Source organism: Pteropus vampyrus, unplaced genomic scaffold (genome assembly GCF_000151845.1).
Source record: "Pteropus vampyrus isolate Shadow unplaced genomic scaffold, Pvam_2.0 Scaffold36, whole genome shotgun sequence".
Taxonomy (NCBI): Eukaryota; Metazoa; Chordata; class Mammalia; order Chiroptera; family Pteropodidae; genus Pteropus; species Pteropus vampyrus.
The window spans coordinates 294,590-307,282 of record NW_011888817.1 but is presented as its reverse complement, the minus strand read 5'-3'; the positions used below and the strand labels follow the sequence as shown (position 1 = coordinate 307,282).

Here is a 12,693-nt window from a genome sequence, read left to right as displayed (position 1 = left end):
CAGAAATGACACTGAGCATGCAACTTCCTGAGACATGTGGGAACTCAGAATCGTAAGGAAGAGCTACATGTATGGAAGTAGGATGTGAACCCAGGGCTTCGCACCTGCAAAGTACATATACTTGCTTTCCTGAAGGACAGCCTTCCGTTCTTTCTTTTTCTTTTTCTTTTTTTTTTGTTCTTTCTTTCTTCCTTTTTTTCTTTCTTTTCCTTTCTTCCTTTCTTTCTTTCAAATCTTTATTGAGTCCCATGTACATGCCAGGCACTATTCTAGGCCTATACAGCTGTAAATAAGGCAGCTAGAGCATTGAACCTAGACGTTAGAGCAGGAGACAGACATACACAAGTGATACGTGACAAGAAGAAAAATACAGCAGAGTAAAGGGTTAGAGAGTGACAGAGTGAGGGCTGCGTGTGCACCTTTCGCTGGTTAAGAGTGGTCCTTCTCAGAGTGTGGCTTGTATGCCCATCTGCGAACTGCTGGTTTCCGGTCTGCAGCAAGGTAAAAGAGATGCTTCTTCCGGGTTTCTGTACTTACAGGACAAACAGTCCTCGGACCAGCCCTGGTCTCTGGACCACACTTTGAACGACCCCGGTCTAAAATATCTCTGAACCATTAGGCCAGTGCTGTGTACTGGTTTGTTATGATTTTGAATCTGCCAACAAAACTTGTTTATGATTTAAGAGTGAAGTCGTTTTGATCTAAGGGTGCGTTGGTTTGCATTGGGGAGGCCACGTCAGGATGACAGCATCAAAATTGTACTTCTCAGTGCTTATGGAAGAGCAACTATGAGGTAATGGACATTTAAACTTTGAATAGCAAGCGTTTGTAAGGACTTACTGAGAGTGTTCGGGCTGGGCGAGGCTACTCTCTGCAGGACTTTATTTCTTTCATCTCTTCTTTGTCCAGAACAATAGTGTAATGAATCTCTTACTGGTATGGAGTATCTTATTTCTTTATTGGCTTATTAAGAGACATTATCCTGATGCTATTGGCTTTTGAAATATTATTATAAATTATAATTCCCACAGTGAACCCGTGTTAAATAAATTGTTGGCAAAGACGGTCTCGGTCTCTAAGCATAGTTTTGCTGCCAGCGAAACAGTCAGTGCAGCTGATGAGGGTACTGCCTGTCCCGGGGCCCATTCACCCCCATTTCTGCATTCCCACCTTCCCGCCACACGGCACAGGCCCCAGGCAACTGTTGTCGAGGAAGACTGTGGTGTCTCCCACCTGGCATATGTGATGATCCAGGGCCTGTCAGTCTTTTGTAAAGGAAGATGTTTCATTGGAGTCCGTGGCCAGTTGTGAGCTTCATGAGTGGTAGAAGTAGACATGGGTCCCAGTTCAGGCCGTGTCACTCACTAGCCATGTGATCTTGAAAATGTCTTTGGTATTTCTTAACTCTACAATGGGAATAATGGTGCTTTGCAGGAATGGATCAGGCACACGAGAGGCTTGACCCAGGGCTTAGAACTCAGTAAGTGGAAGCCCCATTACTGTGCGCGCATGTGTTTGCATGCCTGTGTGCATGAATGTGTGTGCATGAATATGTGTGTTTGCACATGTGCATGAGCGTGTGAGTATATGTGTTTGCACATATGTGAGTATGTGAGTGCACCTGCACGTGTGTGTACGTGTGTGTGACATCCATCTCCTCTACTACTGTTGGAGAGTCCCTCCCAGGACCTCCTATGGCCAGGGACACTGACAGCCTTTGCCGGGGTCTCTCACCAGATTGCCAAGGGATCATCGAGGATGTCGTCCTGCTGGGTGCGCCTGTGGAAGGAGAAGCCAAGCATTGGGAGCCTTTCCGGAAGGTAGTGTCCGGAAGGATCGTCAATGGCTACTGCAGGTCTGTCCCAACCCCAGGCCAGGGGGGAGGTGACACTTACTGAGCACCTAGTGTGCCCAGGCCCTGTGCTGGGGACAAAGATGTTTGAGGCCTCTGTCCTGGAGGATCCCAAGAACCGGGGAACACTGGCCTGTTAGTGTTCTGACCTGGGAAGCCTCTGTCCCCATGGGATGAAGGTCTAGAAAAGGGTCTCCTTGTGTCAGGCCTGGGACCAGCCTACAGGGTGATAGGAGAGGCCAGGCTAGTCACCATGATCTAGAGGAAGAGGGACGTGAGTGAGTAGGACATAGACTGAAAAACAAAGATTAGGCCTCAAATGGGAGGTCTTCAAATGCCAACTAGGAGCTCAGACATGCATGATTCTGCAGTCCAAGAACGGGGCGGGGGCGCCTAGGCTGAGCACTCAGAGCAGGGTCGGGGCAGGGTGATAGAACAGGAAGCTGACAGCGATGAGGGGGCCAGTACCCACACTATGTGACGGACCTCCGGCAAGAGGTGGGGGTCCTGCCATGGCTGATGGCCATGGGCTAGAAAGGAGGTAGCCCTGGTTTGGGGTTTGAGAAGAGGACTTGAGGGGTTTCAGCCAAGGCTGTGCCCCCAACTTTGAGGAAGAAGAGAAATGAAGTCCACCACTGAGACCGCAGGAGATCAGCCTGAGAAGGTGCCCGGGCCCGTCAGCCTCCGGATGAAGCAAAGGACAGGGTGATGGTGTTTAAGAGCTCACGATTTGGAATTGCACAGACCTGGGTCCCCTTGCTGGCCTCTATTTCTCCATCAGTAAAGAAGGGATAATACTAGTGACTCCCCCTAGGATGTCGATGACAGTTAAACAAGTTATAGAGCTGCACATGGTATGTACATGCAGATGATGTTCCCAAGCCCCGGCCCCATGGAACCTAGCATCCGGCAGAGAAAATAGTCAGGAAAACAGAAAGCTCCAGTCAGACAAGAAGCTTGTCTGCAACACCAAAATCCAGATGCTCTGAAAACAACAGCTTCTCACCAGGGTTAGCACCAACTCATTTAGTGACAAACTTGCCCTGAGCTGATGAGAGAGATTTCTAGGCTTCTTTCTCTGGGTTTGTGGGCTGAGTGACTTGAGGGCAGCACCCCAAACCTTACAGGGGTGTTATATGATACACAGGGTACAAGCCAGATCGCTTTCCTAAAATCTAAAACATTATTCTGATTTCTGAAATCAATAGGCCTCTGAAGATTGTGGATAAGGGACCCATAATTTGGGGTCATTGCCACAAAAGTGTAGAGTGCTGACCACATTCCAAGCCCAGATCTAAAGGACAAATTTGGAATTTAAGAAGCGGTAAGGTTGGGTGACTAGTTGTTAATGACTAGCTCCATTAACACAACTTTAAAAATAACAGTTAAAAAAAAAATAATAAGGAGGTGTAGGACTTGTTGGGGAAGCGGCTGATTCAGTGGGTATGAAGAAGTTTCCAGAAAGCAGCTGGAAATGCAGCACTAGGGCTCAGAGGAATTAGAATTACAGAGGGGTCCAGTGGGATCTTCAGCTTCCGCTGAAGCCAGAGGGAAAGACAAAGTGTGGGAAAGGAGGAAATGCCGGATTCCTGGTTCTAAGGACTGTATTTCAGGGTGGGAGGAGGAAGAGGCTCCACCAAGGTTACGGGCAACTCAGAATCATCCAACATACTGTGCCCGAGACCGTGCGCTGGCCGTAGGGATACAAAGATGGACATGATGAGACGCTCACGTCTAGTAGGAGGGACACGTATGGAAATAGACAATTATTTTTAAAAACCTAAAAATGCAATAATGCAGTGATGGGGGCAGAGAGGCGGAGTATAATAAGTATTTGACTCTTACCACCTGCTAGACCCTGTCTTCCTTGTAATTATCTCCCTTAATCCTCCTCAGAACCCTATGATGTTAGAATTATTAATGCCATTTCACGAGTGTGGAAACTGAGACTCAGAAAGGTTAAGTCAAGAGGCCAGTTAACTCTAGTCTTTATCTAAGCCCAGCCATCCTAAGTAGGTTCCAAGACTGAATGGAACAGATTTGGAAAGTTCTTATCAATTTGATGATTTAGCCCACAGCAAAAGTGTATAGTTCAGAGCTAAAGATAAAGATGACTTTAAGCCATGGATAGAGGGCATTAATCAGGACGCAGGAGATCAGCCCATCACTTTGTCTCTATCACTCATACTCTAAGCTGAGTTCTTCGAATCAGAATATAGTAAAAGGAACAAAGAAACAAATGACAAAGAGCCATAACACATAAAGAGCTTATGTAAATCAATTATATATATATACACATATATATATATGAAAACAGCCGAAGGATAGCTATACATAAACTCACAGAATAAATACAAATACTCAGTAAACTTTTGAAAAGATGGCCAACCTCATCGTTAATGAAATAAATGCAGATTAAACTCAGTAAGGTGCTATTTATCACCCATGAGATAATCAGACATTTGAAAATGAATAACATTCAATGTTGGTGAAGATGTGAAGAAATAAGCAGTCATTCATACATTGTTGGTGGCAGTCGAATTTAGTAAATCCCTTTTGGAGAACAACTGGCAACATCTATAAAAATTTTTAGTTTGCTGACTTTCTGACCCCACACATTTGACTCCTAAGATCCTGACACACTCAATATCACACATACACAGAGAGGGGTGTACAAAGGGAATAGCTGTATAATTAAAAATTGAAAACCACCTAAATGACCACAAATAGAGGACTCGTTCCAGGAGCGAAAGCGAGTGCAGCAATATATACTGTGATTCCATTTATGAGGGAAAAAATGTCTCCATGTGCCTATATGTACCTGTATGTCTGTCAAAGTACAGGATGGTCTAGAGAGACCATGAGAAACTGATAGCAGTGGCCACCCCTAAGGAATGGACAGGCCCTGGAAGCAGGGCATAGAAGAGACTTGAATTTGATGTCTTTTTTAAGGAACGATTGTTAACAATAAAAAAAAAAAAAAGAAAAAGAATGGACCAACCTTTGATGTCAGGTGATCCTCTGTTAAAATCTTGGCTCCACCATTTACCAGTTGGGTGGATTTGGACAAACAGCTCTGAATCTCAGTAAAATGGGAATAATACTTCCTCCTGCACAGGGATTCTAGGAAAATTAAAACGAGTTTATGTAGGGAAAGGCCTGGCACTTACTAGGTGCCCAAAAAACAATAGCAGTTATAATTACTATTACTGGGCACATTCACATAGCACGTGACTTTTTTGTGCTTTTCATGAACAGCACAAGGGAAAGAATTAAAATCGCATGTGTGCAATATGAAAACAACAAAATCTTATAAATCCATCTGTTCTATTGAGAACGTGAGGCTAGTAAGCTTACTTTTCAATTATTTTGTGAGATCCTGGGCCATCTCTCTGGAGAGAGGAAGGAGGAAGAAGAGAAGGAAAGAGAAGAGGGAAGGAGTGTAAGAGACCAAAACAATCTCTGTAGTTTCTTGCTTAAATTAAGCACCAACCAGAAATTCATGCTCTTGGCTCCCAAAGGCATGCACCTGCTTAAACATGGAGTGAAGTGGTTCGGGGAGCTTCAGGCCAACACTACCAAACTATGCACACTTATCAATTTGTAATGTACAGTAATAAAACTGTTTGCAAATCCCTTCACTTACTTGGGCTTTCACGAACCCCCAGAAGCTAGCTGCAGCGAGGGGTATTGTGCCGTGAGGAAGCTGGAGCTCAGAGGGTCAGGTGCCTCACCAAGATCACACAGCACAGCCAGGAGCTGAACTCAAGCGGGCCTGTCTCACGCCGCAGTGAGAGGGCTTTATTCTGAGCCCCCCAGGACTCCTCGTGGTCTCTGCTCCAGGTGCCATGTGGGGAGGGGGTGATGGTAGAAGGTGGAGCAAGGAGGACCCCTGCCCACAAGTGGCTCCCAGTCTGTGAATAGACAACAGGCCAAGTGGTGGCAAATCAAGGGATTCGATTATGTGATTCATGTGTCAGCATTGCCTCGAGGGCCATTGGAGCATGGCTTGCTGGGGCCCAGCCCAGGGAGTTCCTGATTCAGCTCAGGATACAGGATGCCGGACTAAGGCACAGTCCTACCCGCAGAGAGCTCTCTGCCTCGAAAAGGAAAGAGACCCAGGAACGGACACAGAGGACATGTGATGAATGTCCCAAAAGAAGCATATGCCAGGCACACGAGGGTGTGAAGGAGTAATATCAGGTGGAGAGACTCGGGGGCACACCCCAGGAGAGGTGATGCCCAAGCCGAATTTTGAAAGGACCGATAGGAGCCCATCAGAGACTGGAAGGGCAGCAGAGGCCACATGCACACGGAGTCCAGAGCAGGAAGCATAGTCGCACCGGATGCTTCCTGAGTGCTCACGTGTGAGCACATACACGTGGCACGCCGCCTCGGGGCACGCGCCCGCCCACTCTGAGAGGTAAGATACAGCGAGGAAACTGAGGCTTGGAGAAGTCAAGCAACTTGCCCAGGGTCACGCGGCAGGTAATTGACAAGGCTGGACTTGAACATGGCTCTGCGTGATCCTGAGCATGGGCTCATGGCCCACCCCAAGTGAGAGTGGCAGGCGAAGTGCCTTGAATGCCAGTGTAGACCCTGTGATTTGCCCAGCAGTTTAGAGGGTATGAGACCTTCTAATATACATTCCTGTTCTGACCCTAAATGTGTATAAACAGGTACAGTTAACAGTGTTGTCATAATTAAGATAAATAACTTAGAAGAATGATGCCAACTTTGCTCATTTGTAACTCTCTGTATCAGAAACATTTACAGACCACTCTCATACCCAGTATTGATGCACATAAGTCTTATGATTAGTTCAACTTAAAACAACTTAAGTTAATGTCCCTTCTTCTCCCCTTGGCCATTCATTCTTAGAAACAGTGCTTCTTGGACCCTTGATATTAAGATAATTATTAGAACTTGCAAGCATTGCTCTCTGGAGAGAGTTAAGGAATGTTCTAGAAGAGAAAGCCTGTAGGCAGTAGAGCGTCATGGTCAGCTTCTAAGAGGGGAGGACCATGATCGGATGAGTGTTTACTAAAGGCCACTGGCTCCCGCGAGGTGAGGCCAGAGCAGGGAGCGTGGGGAGGAGGCCACAGCATTCACCCATGGGGGCCGGGGGCTGGGGAGTGGGGGGGCCTGATCTCAGGGCCAGAGCCAAAGTGCTGGGTCTAGGGAGGGAGGGTAAGAATCAGCAGGACTCTGTTGGCCACAGGGAAAATGAGTGCCAAAGACATTGCTTTGCTGGTTTCTAGTGCTTGAGGGACAAGTGAAGATTGTGGAGAAGGAATCGGGGGCTGATGGGCCACTTTGGGACACAGCAGGAAGGTCCGGGCCTGGTCATGCTAGGGGCTTCAGAGAGTGTTAACTGCACAGGTGCCCATGTGGTCAGAGACCACAGATGGAGCCTGGAAAGGCCGCCACACCCTGGGCCCCAGCCAGCCTGGGGGCCTTGCCTGTGGCCACACAGCAGGTCCCATAGGCAGGATGGGGCCTCCTGACTCCCAGCCATCCTCCCCCAGCCCTTCCGTGAGGGAGGGCCCTTCTTTCAAACAAGCATGTGGAAATAATGGACTGAGTTGCCACACTAACCAGAGTTGGAATTGGTCTAAATAGAAGACAACCAGACGTGCTAAATTGGACTTAAGTCCTGGATGCAGAGAGGAAGACAGAAAAGTTCACATGCAGGTCCTTGCTGAGCAGTGAGGCCCAAGTACACGGCTCTCAGCCCACCCAGCTGAACCCCAAGGCAAAGTTCAAAGGTTCGAGAGGGAAGGCCGTCTCACAGACCTCAAACCATGTCCTCCATGGACCGCGCTCATTGCACCTGATGAAACAGGCAGCAGAGGGTCCAGGGTTATTTGCTCTTCACGGTGTAGGAGGTATTTGGCTGCGGGCAGGGGTATAGGGAATGAGGTCCACAGCACCCATGAAAGTGAAGGAGTATTTCCAGGGCTCTGAGCTGCTTGGAGGGCCATCTCACCTCCTCCGGGATAGCCAAGGGACGGGAGACCTGCAGCCTGGACCGAGCCGGACTCAGAAGGTAGAGCTGCTCCGTCCAGCTCACAAACAGATGGGAGACCACCCCACAGAACATGGTGGCCCCCAGTTCCATATGGTCCTTTCCTCAGGAAGACCCGGCTGCTTTCCTTTCTTTTCCCAAGGAGCCCAGGACCAGCCACCCAGAGAACTGGGAAGCCCTCTGAGCTGAGAGCAGCAATCCTGCGCGACATACTGACTTGTCAAGAACATCATCCAGTTTCCCCATTCACTCATCCAGCAGACATTCCCCTCTTGTTCGCCAGGCACCGTTCTCAGCTCTGGAGACCCAGCAGAGAACAAAGCAGATGGCCTCGTGGAGCTCCCATGCCCTGGGCAGCAGTTCCACAGGCTTCCCCAGGGCTAGGCATGGCCCATCCTTGCCCTGGGGCTCCCCCAGGACTGACGTCCATCCCCTTCTCTGCCCGCAGGGGGGACTGGCTGCTGAGCTTCGTGTACCGTACGTCCTCGGTGCAGCTCCGTGTCGCTGGTCTGCAGCCCGTGATGCTGCAGGACAGGAGAGTGGAGAACGTGGACCTGTCCTCTGTTGTGAGTACTGCCTGTCCCTCTAGGGCTCTGTGTTTGCCAGTGAGGAAGGCTCATTACTCCAGCCACCAAGCCCCCACCCTGGGGACATTAGCCCCAGTGCATTCTGCCCCAGAGGAGGGAGATCATAGAATTTGCTTGGGAAGAGGTAACTCCTATTTATGACACTCTCCTTGTGCCCAGGCCCTTTATGCACATTATCTCTAATCCTCACGCAGCCTCTGGGGCAGGCATTGTTCACCCCTGTTTCACAGACTGGGAAACTTGAGGCTTAGAAAAGTTCCTATCACAACTAGCAATTAATAGCCTGAATTTGAATCTCCAGAGCCCGTGCTCTGGCCCCCACATCACTACCCCAGGCCTCCTTACTCAGCTCACCGTACTCCTACTGTCCCCACCCCCAGCTCTGCCACCCCGGATTAGTAGTCAGGACGGTCAGAGGATGCAGGTGGAGGGTTCGGGCTAGACCACAGCAGAAGCACCTGATCGCCCAGCTGTGAAACTGGAATGCAGAGCAGGCAACATGCGTTCCAAGAACCGTCACCTTGGAATCACCTGGGGAGTTTATTTAGAATACAGACCCCAGGGCCCTCTGCCCAGACCTTCTAAATCCATCTCTAGGAATAGAGGCTGCAAGTCTTCAATTAAACTTACCCCCCAAGGATTCTTACACAGCACGACCAGGCTGGACTGCAGGTACAGACAGTTTAAAAGAATTCCTGCCGGGAATGAAAAAGGGCCACCTGGACAGCCACACAAACCTCTTTTGAGTTTCTAGATCCACCTTTTAGGCTTGAAGGAACCCTGTCCACCTGCACACACCTTATCATAGGGAGTGATGGCTTCACGTGTGGACGCTCTCGATTCCCAGCTCTGCCCTAAGTCTTCAGCAGGCATCAGTATCCCTGTTGTACAGATGGGAACATGAGACTCTGAGTGGCTAAGGCACTTGCCCCGAGTCATACAGCAGGAATGTGGCTCAAACCAGGTCTGAAGCCAGTGGGCAGTGCCCCACTCAGGTAGACGTGAGAAACAGCGGGAGGGGTGCCCGCTCCCATGAGGGCGAGTGTAATGAGCTGCAGTTACAGCCACAAGCAGACTCCAGCCGGTGATGCCAGGGGCCTGTGGGAACAAGAACTTTGATTTCCAATTACTACATTGGTGGCTGCCATTTATCAAGTGCCAGGCGCTTCCCAAGCATAACCCAGTTTCCCCAGGGTCCACATAACAGTTTGAGCCAGCCGCACCATCCTGCCTGAAAGCAGACAAACCAGATCTCTCCCTGGGCACCTGAAAATCCCTAGGGGAAGGGGCACCCTGAAGCACTCTGGCTTCTCCCTGCAGCTTACCAGCAGCCTGTTCCAACGACCCCACTGCACCTTGGGGGTGGGCGAAGCTGGGCACCCTGACCCCTCCCCCACCAGCACAGCTAACACTGGCCTGCGTGTTTATTGAAGCCTGACTAGGGGAGTTCTAGTACAAAAAACTTAAAACCAAAACTTTTATTAGGCATTTCTGCCACTGAAGCCCATGGCCCATGTCCTTGCCCAACGTCCCCTAGGCTTTTCACTCAACTTGCCACTCCGTTGCTGGAGCCAACTCGTCTTCGCTTACATCTTCACTCCCCCAAACTCCCAGGACCCTAGCAGACAGGTTCGAACCTGCCAGGAGAACACAAATGGAGCAGCCTGTGCCTTTCTAACTGGGAGCTTTGGGGCTGGTGTCGGCTCAAGAATAAGAGGAGTTTCTAGACTCATTCGTGCATGAAACCGACCACTCCTGGTTAAAGAGACAGTCTCCCCAGGACAGACATGAGCTTCTAGCCCCAGAGCCACCGGAAGCCTTGTAGATCATCTTTATCCCTGACAGACTTGCTTCATATGATGTAAACCTCACGACAACCCACATAGTAGGTATGAGGCATCCCCACATCACAGACTGGAAAACCGAGACTTGAGAGAATGGACTCACAGTGCCAGACTTGTAGATCTGGACTCTGAAACCAGGTCCAGAGCCTGTGCTGTCCACCTCCCCGTGGGAGCGAGGTAAGCTGCGTCACAAGACCAGGAAGCCACAGGACTCAGAGAGATGCCTCCTGACCCATGTCTTATTTGAGGGTCCCCGTACCCTGAAGGGGGATGGGGAGAAGTGACCTTGTGCCTTATCTCTCCAAGAGTCTCCCTCTGCCAGAAGAATCAAACATAAGAAGGAACAACTGAAAGTTCCTTTTAAATGAAAATTCTTTATAAATGCCACAAAGCCCTTGCAAGATTCAGTTTCTGCCCCAGGAAGCCTCTGAATAGGATACACTGGGAAGAGCACACCCTTTGGCACCAGAGAAGCCTGACCTGGAATCCTGGCTTGGCCACTGGTATACTGGCTGTGTGACCTTGAGCCAGTTACTTAACCTCTCTGTACTTCAATTTCATCTATGAAATGGAGGAAATCACCTACCTTCCAGGACAGCCCATGTGAGATGCTTGCACATAGTAGGCCCTCATTTAATACTAGTTTCCTCCTCTCCTGCCTGAATCATCACCTTCAGCTGTGCCTTTTGGACCAGTAGCTTCAGAGACTTCCTCCTCCGACTGCCTTCATGGCAGCTTCCCAGCTCTTGCCTAATAATAGCTCTTTATCACATTAGGAGCACTTCACAAAAGCAGTGCTTTCCTCTTTTAGGTAATTAGAGTAATTAGCATTGCCTTTGTGCAGCCCTCTGGTTTTCCTTGAAAATTCTTGCTGGAGAAGTTGCTGGCAAAAGAGTTTGCATTGCTGCTGTTGAGGGCAGCCCTGTGCTGGGAGCAGGGACTGCAGGGGCTGCCTTCTCCCTGCCTGGGCCAAACGCGGGCTAGGCTGCTAGGCCCTTTGTGAATCACCCCAGAATCAGCCACCTGCCCCAAACGAAGTTTGAGGTGGCTCCTGATCTCAGGACAAGCCTGAGCCAGGAGTGAGTGAGGGGCTGGCCCTGTCACAGGCAGGGGCATCTCAAGGTGAATGAAGCAGACAAAGGCCAGCCTGGCTCCCAGTGTAGGGACTGGGTTGCAGTGAGCAGGAGACTCTGCCACCCCAGGGGCCAACTTGTGAAGTTTCCGAGGACAGAGACCCAGCCCGGGGTCTCTGAACCGTTCATGTCCAAAGGAAATGCCACCTGGCTTCTAGAACTTAGCACAGGCATGGCTTCGCAGATCTTATCACATTTGATCCTCATCACTGTCCCATTACGTAGGAATAGTAACCACATTGTACAGATATGAAAACTGAGGCTGCGGGCAGGGACACTGCACGTGAATGGTACAGTCAGATGAACCCAGCGAACCTACTGCAGAGCCGACATTAACACTTCTCTGTGGCTTCGGGTCAGTGACTCTAACTCAACGCCCGTTACACGTGTTATGTCATTGAATCCTCACAAAGGGCCACATGGTATAGGTGTCTGTATTAGCCCCATTTTTCAGATAAGGAAACTGAGGCCCAAGTAGTAAAGAACTTGAAGGGGCCAGATAGGCTTGGAAGGAGTTGTGGGGCAGGTAGAGGTAGGAAGCAACAGCCTCAGTTTGGGTAAGTCGAGGTGTCTTGCAAGGCAGGAAACAGGAAGTGCTGAGGCCCCTTCGTACTGTATGGATCCAGTAACCGTGTACACCCTCAGTGAGTACCCACAGTGTACAGGGCGGGCCGTGGGGAGCAGAGGTGAATTAGAAGTGGTCCCTAATCTCACAGTCTGTCAGAAAACACAAACGAGTGAGCAGATGAAGACAATGCCGTTTGGTGAATGCCGTCACAGAGAATCTCAGAGAGGGTCCCTGAGCAGTATGGAAAGGTCTCTAACCGATGTGAGGTTAAAGAAGGCTTCTAAGCATCAGTGACATCCAGCATGTATCCCAATGAGTGGCAGATTTCAATCAAGACAGCCAGGGAGATGGTCATGGGCTGAAATCCTTATCCAACATCAACCACGCCAGAACTTTCCACTGCTAAGAAGATAGTCTTTTCCCACCCACCTCACCCCTGCTGTCCCTAACTGTAAAATTGGAACCCTGCCTGAGAGTTCTCCACCCAAATCTTTGCAGAATGGCAGCTCAAGAGCTAAGGATGGCTGAGACCTGGACCAGCTTGTGGCCGAGGAGGGACAGAGCTGTGTGTTCCAGAACAGCTGCACAAATTCCCATCTGGAATCAGCTGTAGCCAGTAGCCACAAACACCCCCCTTTCCTCCTGTCCTTCCTGCCTCCATCCAGCCCTGGCACCAGCCTT

The 12,693-nt window shown here is 49.7% G+C and overlaps 1 protein-coding gene across 1 annotated transcript in view; it reads left to right on the top strand.

The window, feature by feature from the left end:
• TMCO4 (transmembrane and coiled-coil domains 4) overlaps window positions 1-12,693 on the top strand; it is an 84,944-nt gene that overhangs the window by 67,341 nt on the left and 4,910 nt on the right. Inside the window, exons 15-16 of the mRNA XM_023529392.1 lie at window positions 1,738-1,855; window positions 8,329-8,446. Of these exons, the coding sequence (XP_023385160.1) occupies window positions 1,738-1,855; window positions 8,329-8,446 (236 nt within the window). The remainder of the gene's footprint in view (window positions 1-1,737; window positions 1,856-8,328; window positions 8,447-12,693) is intronic.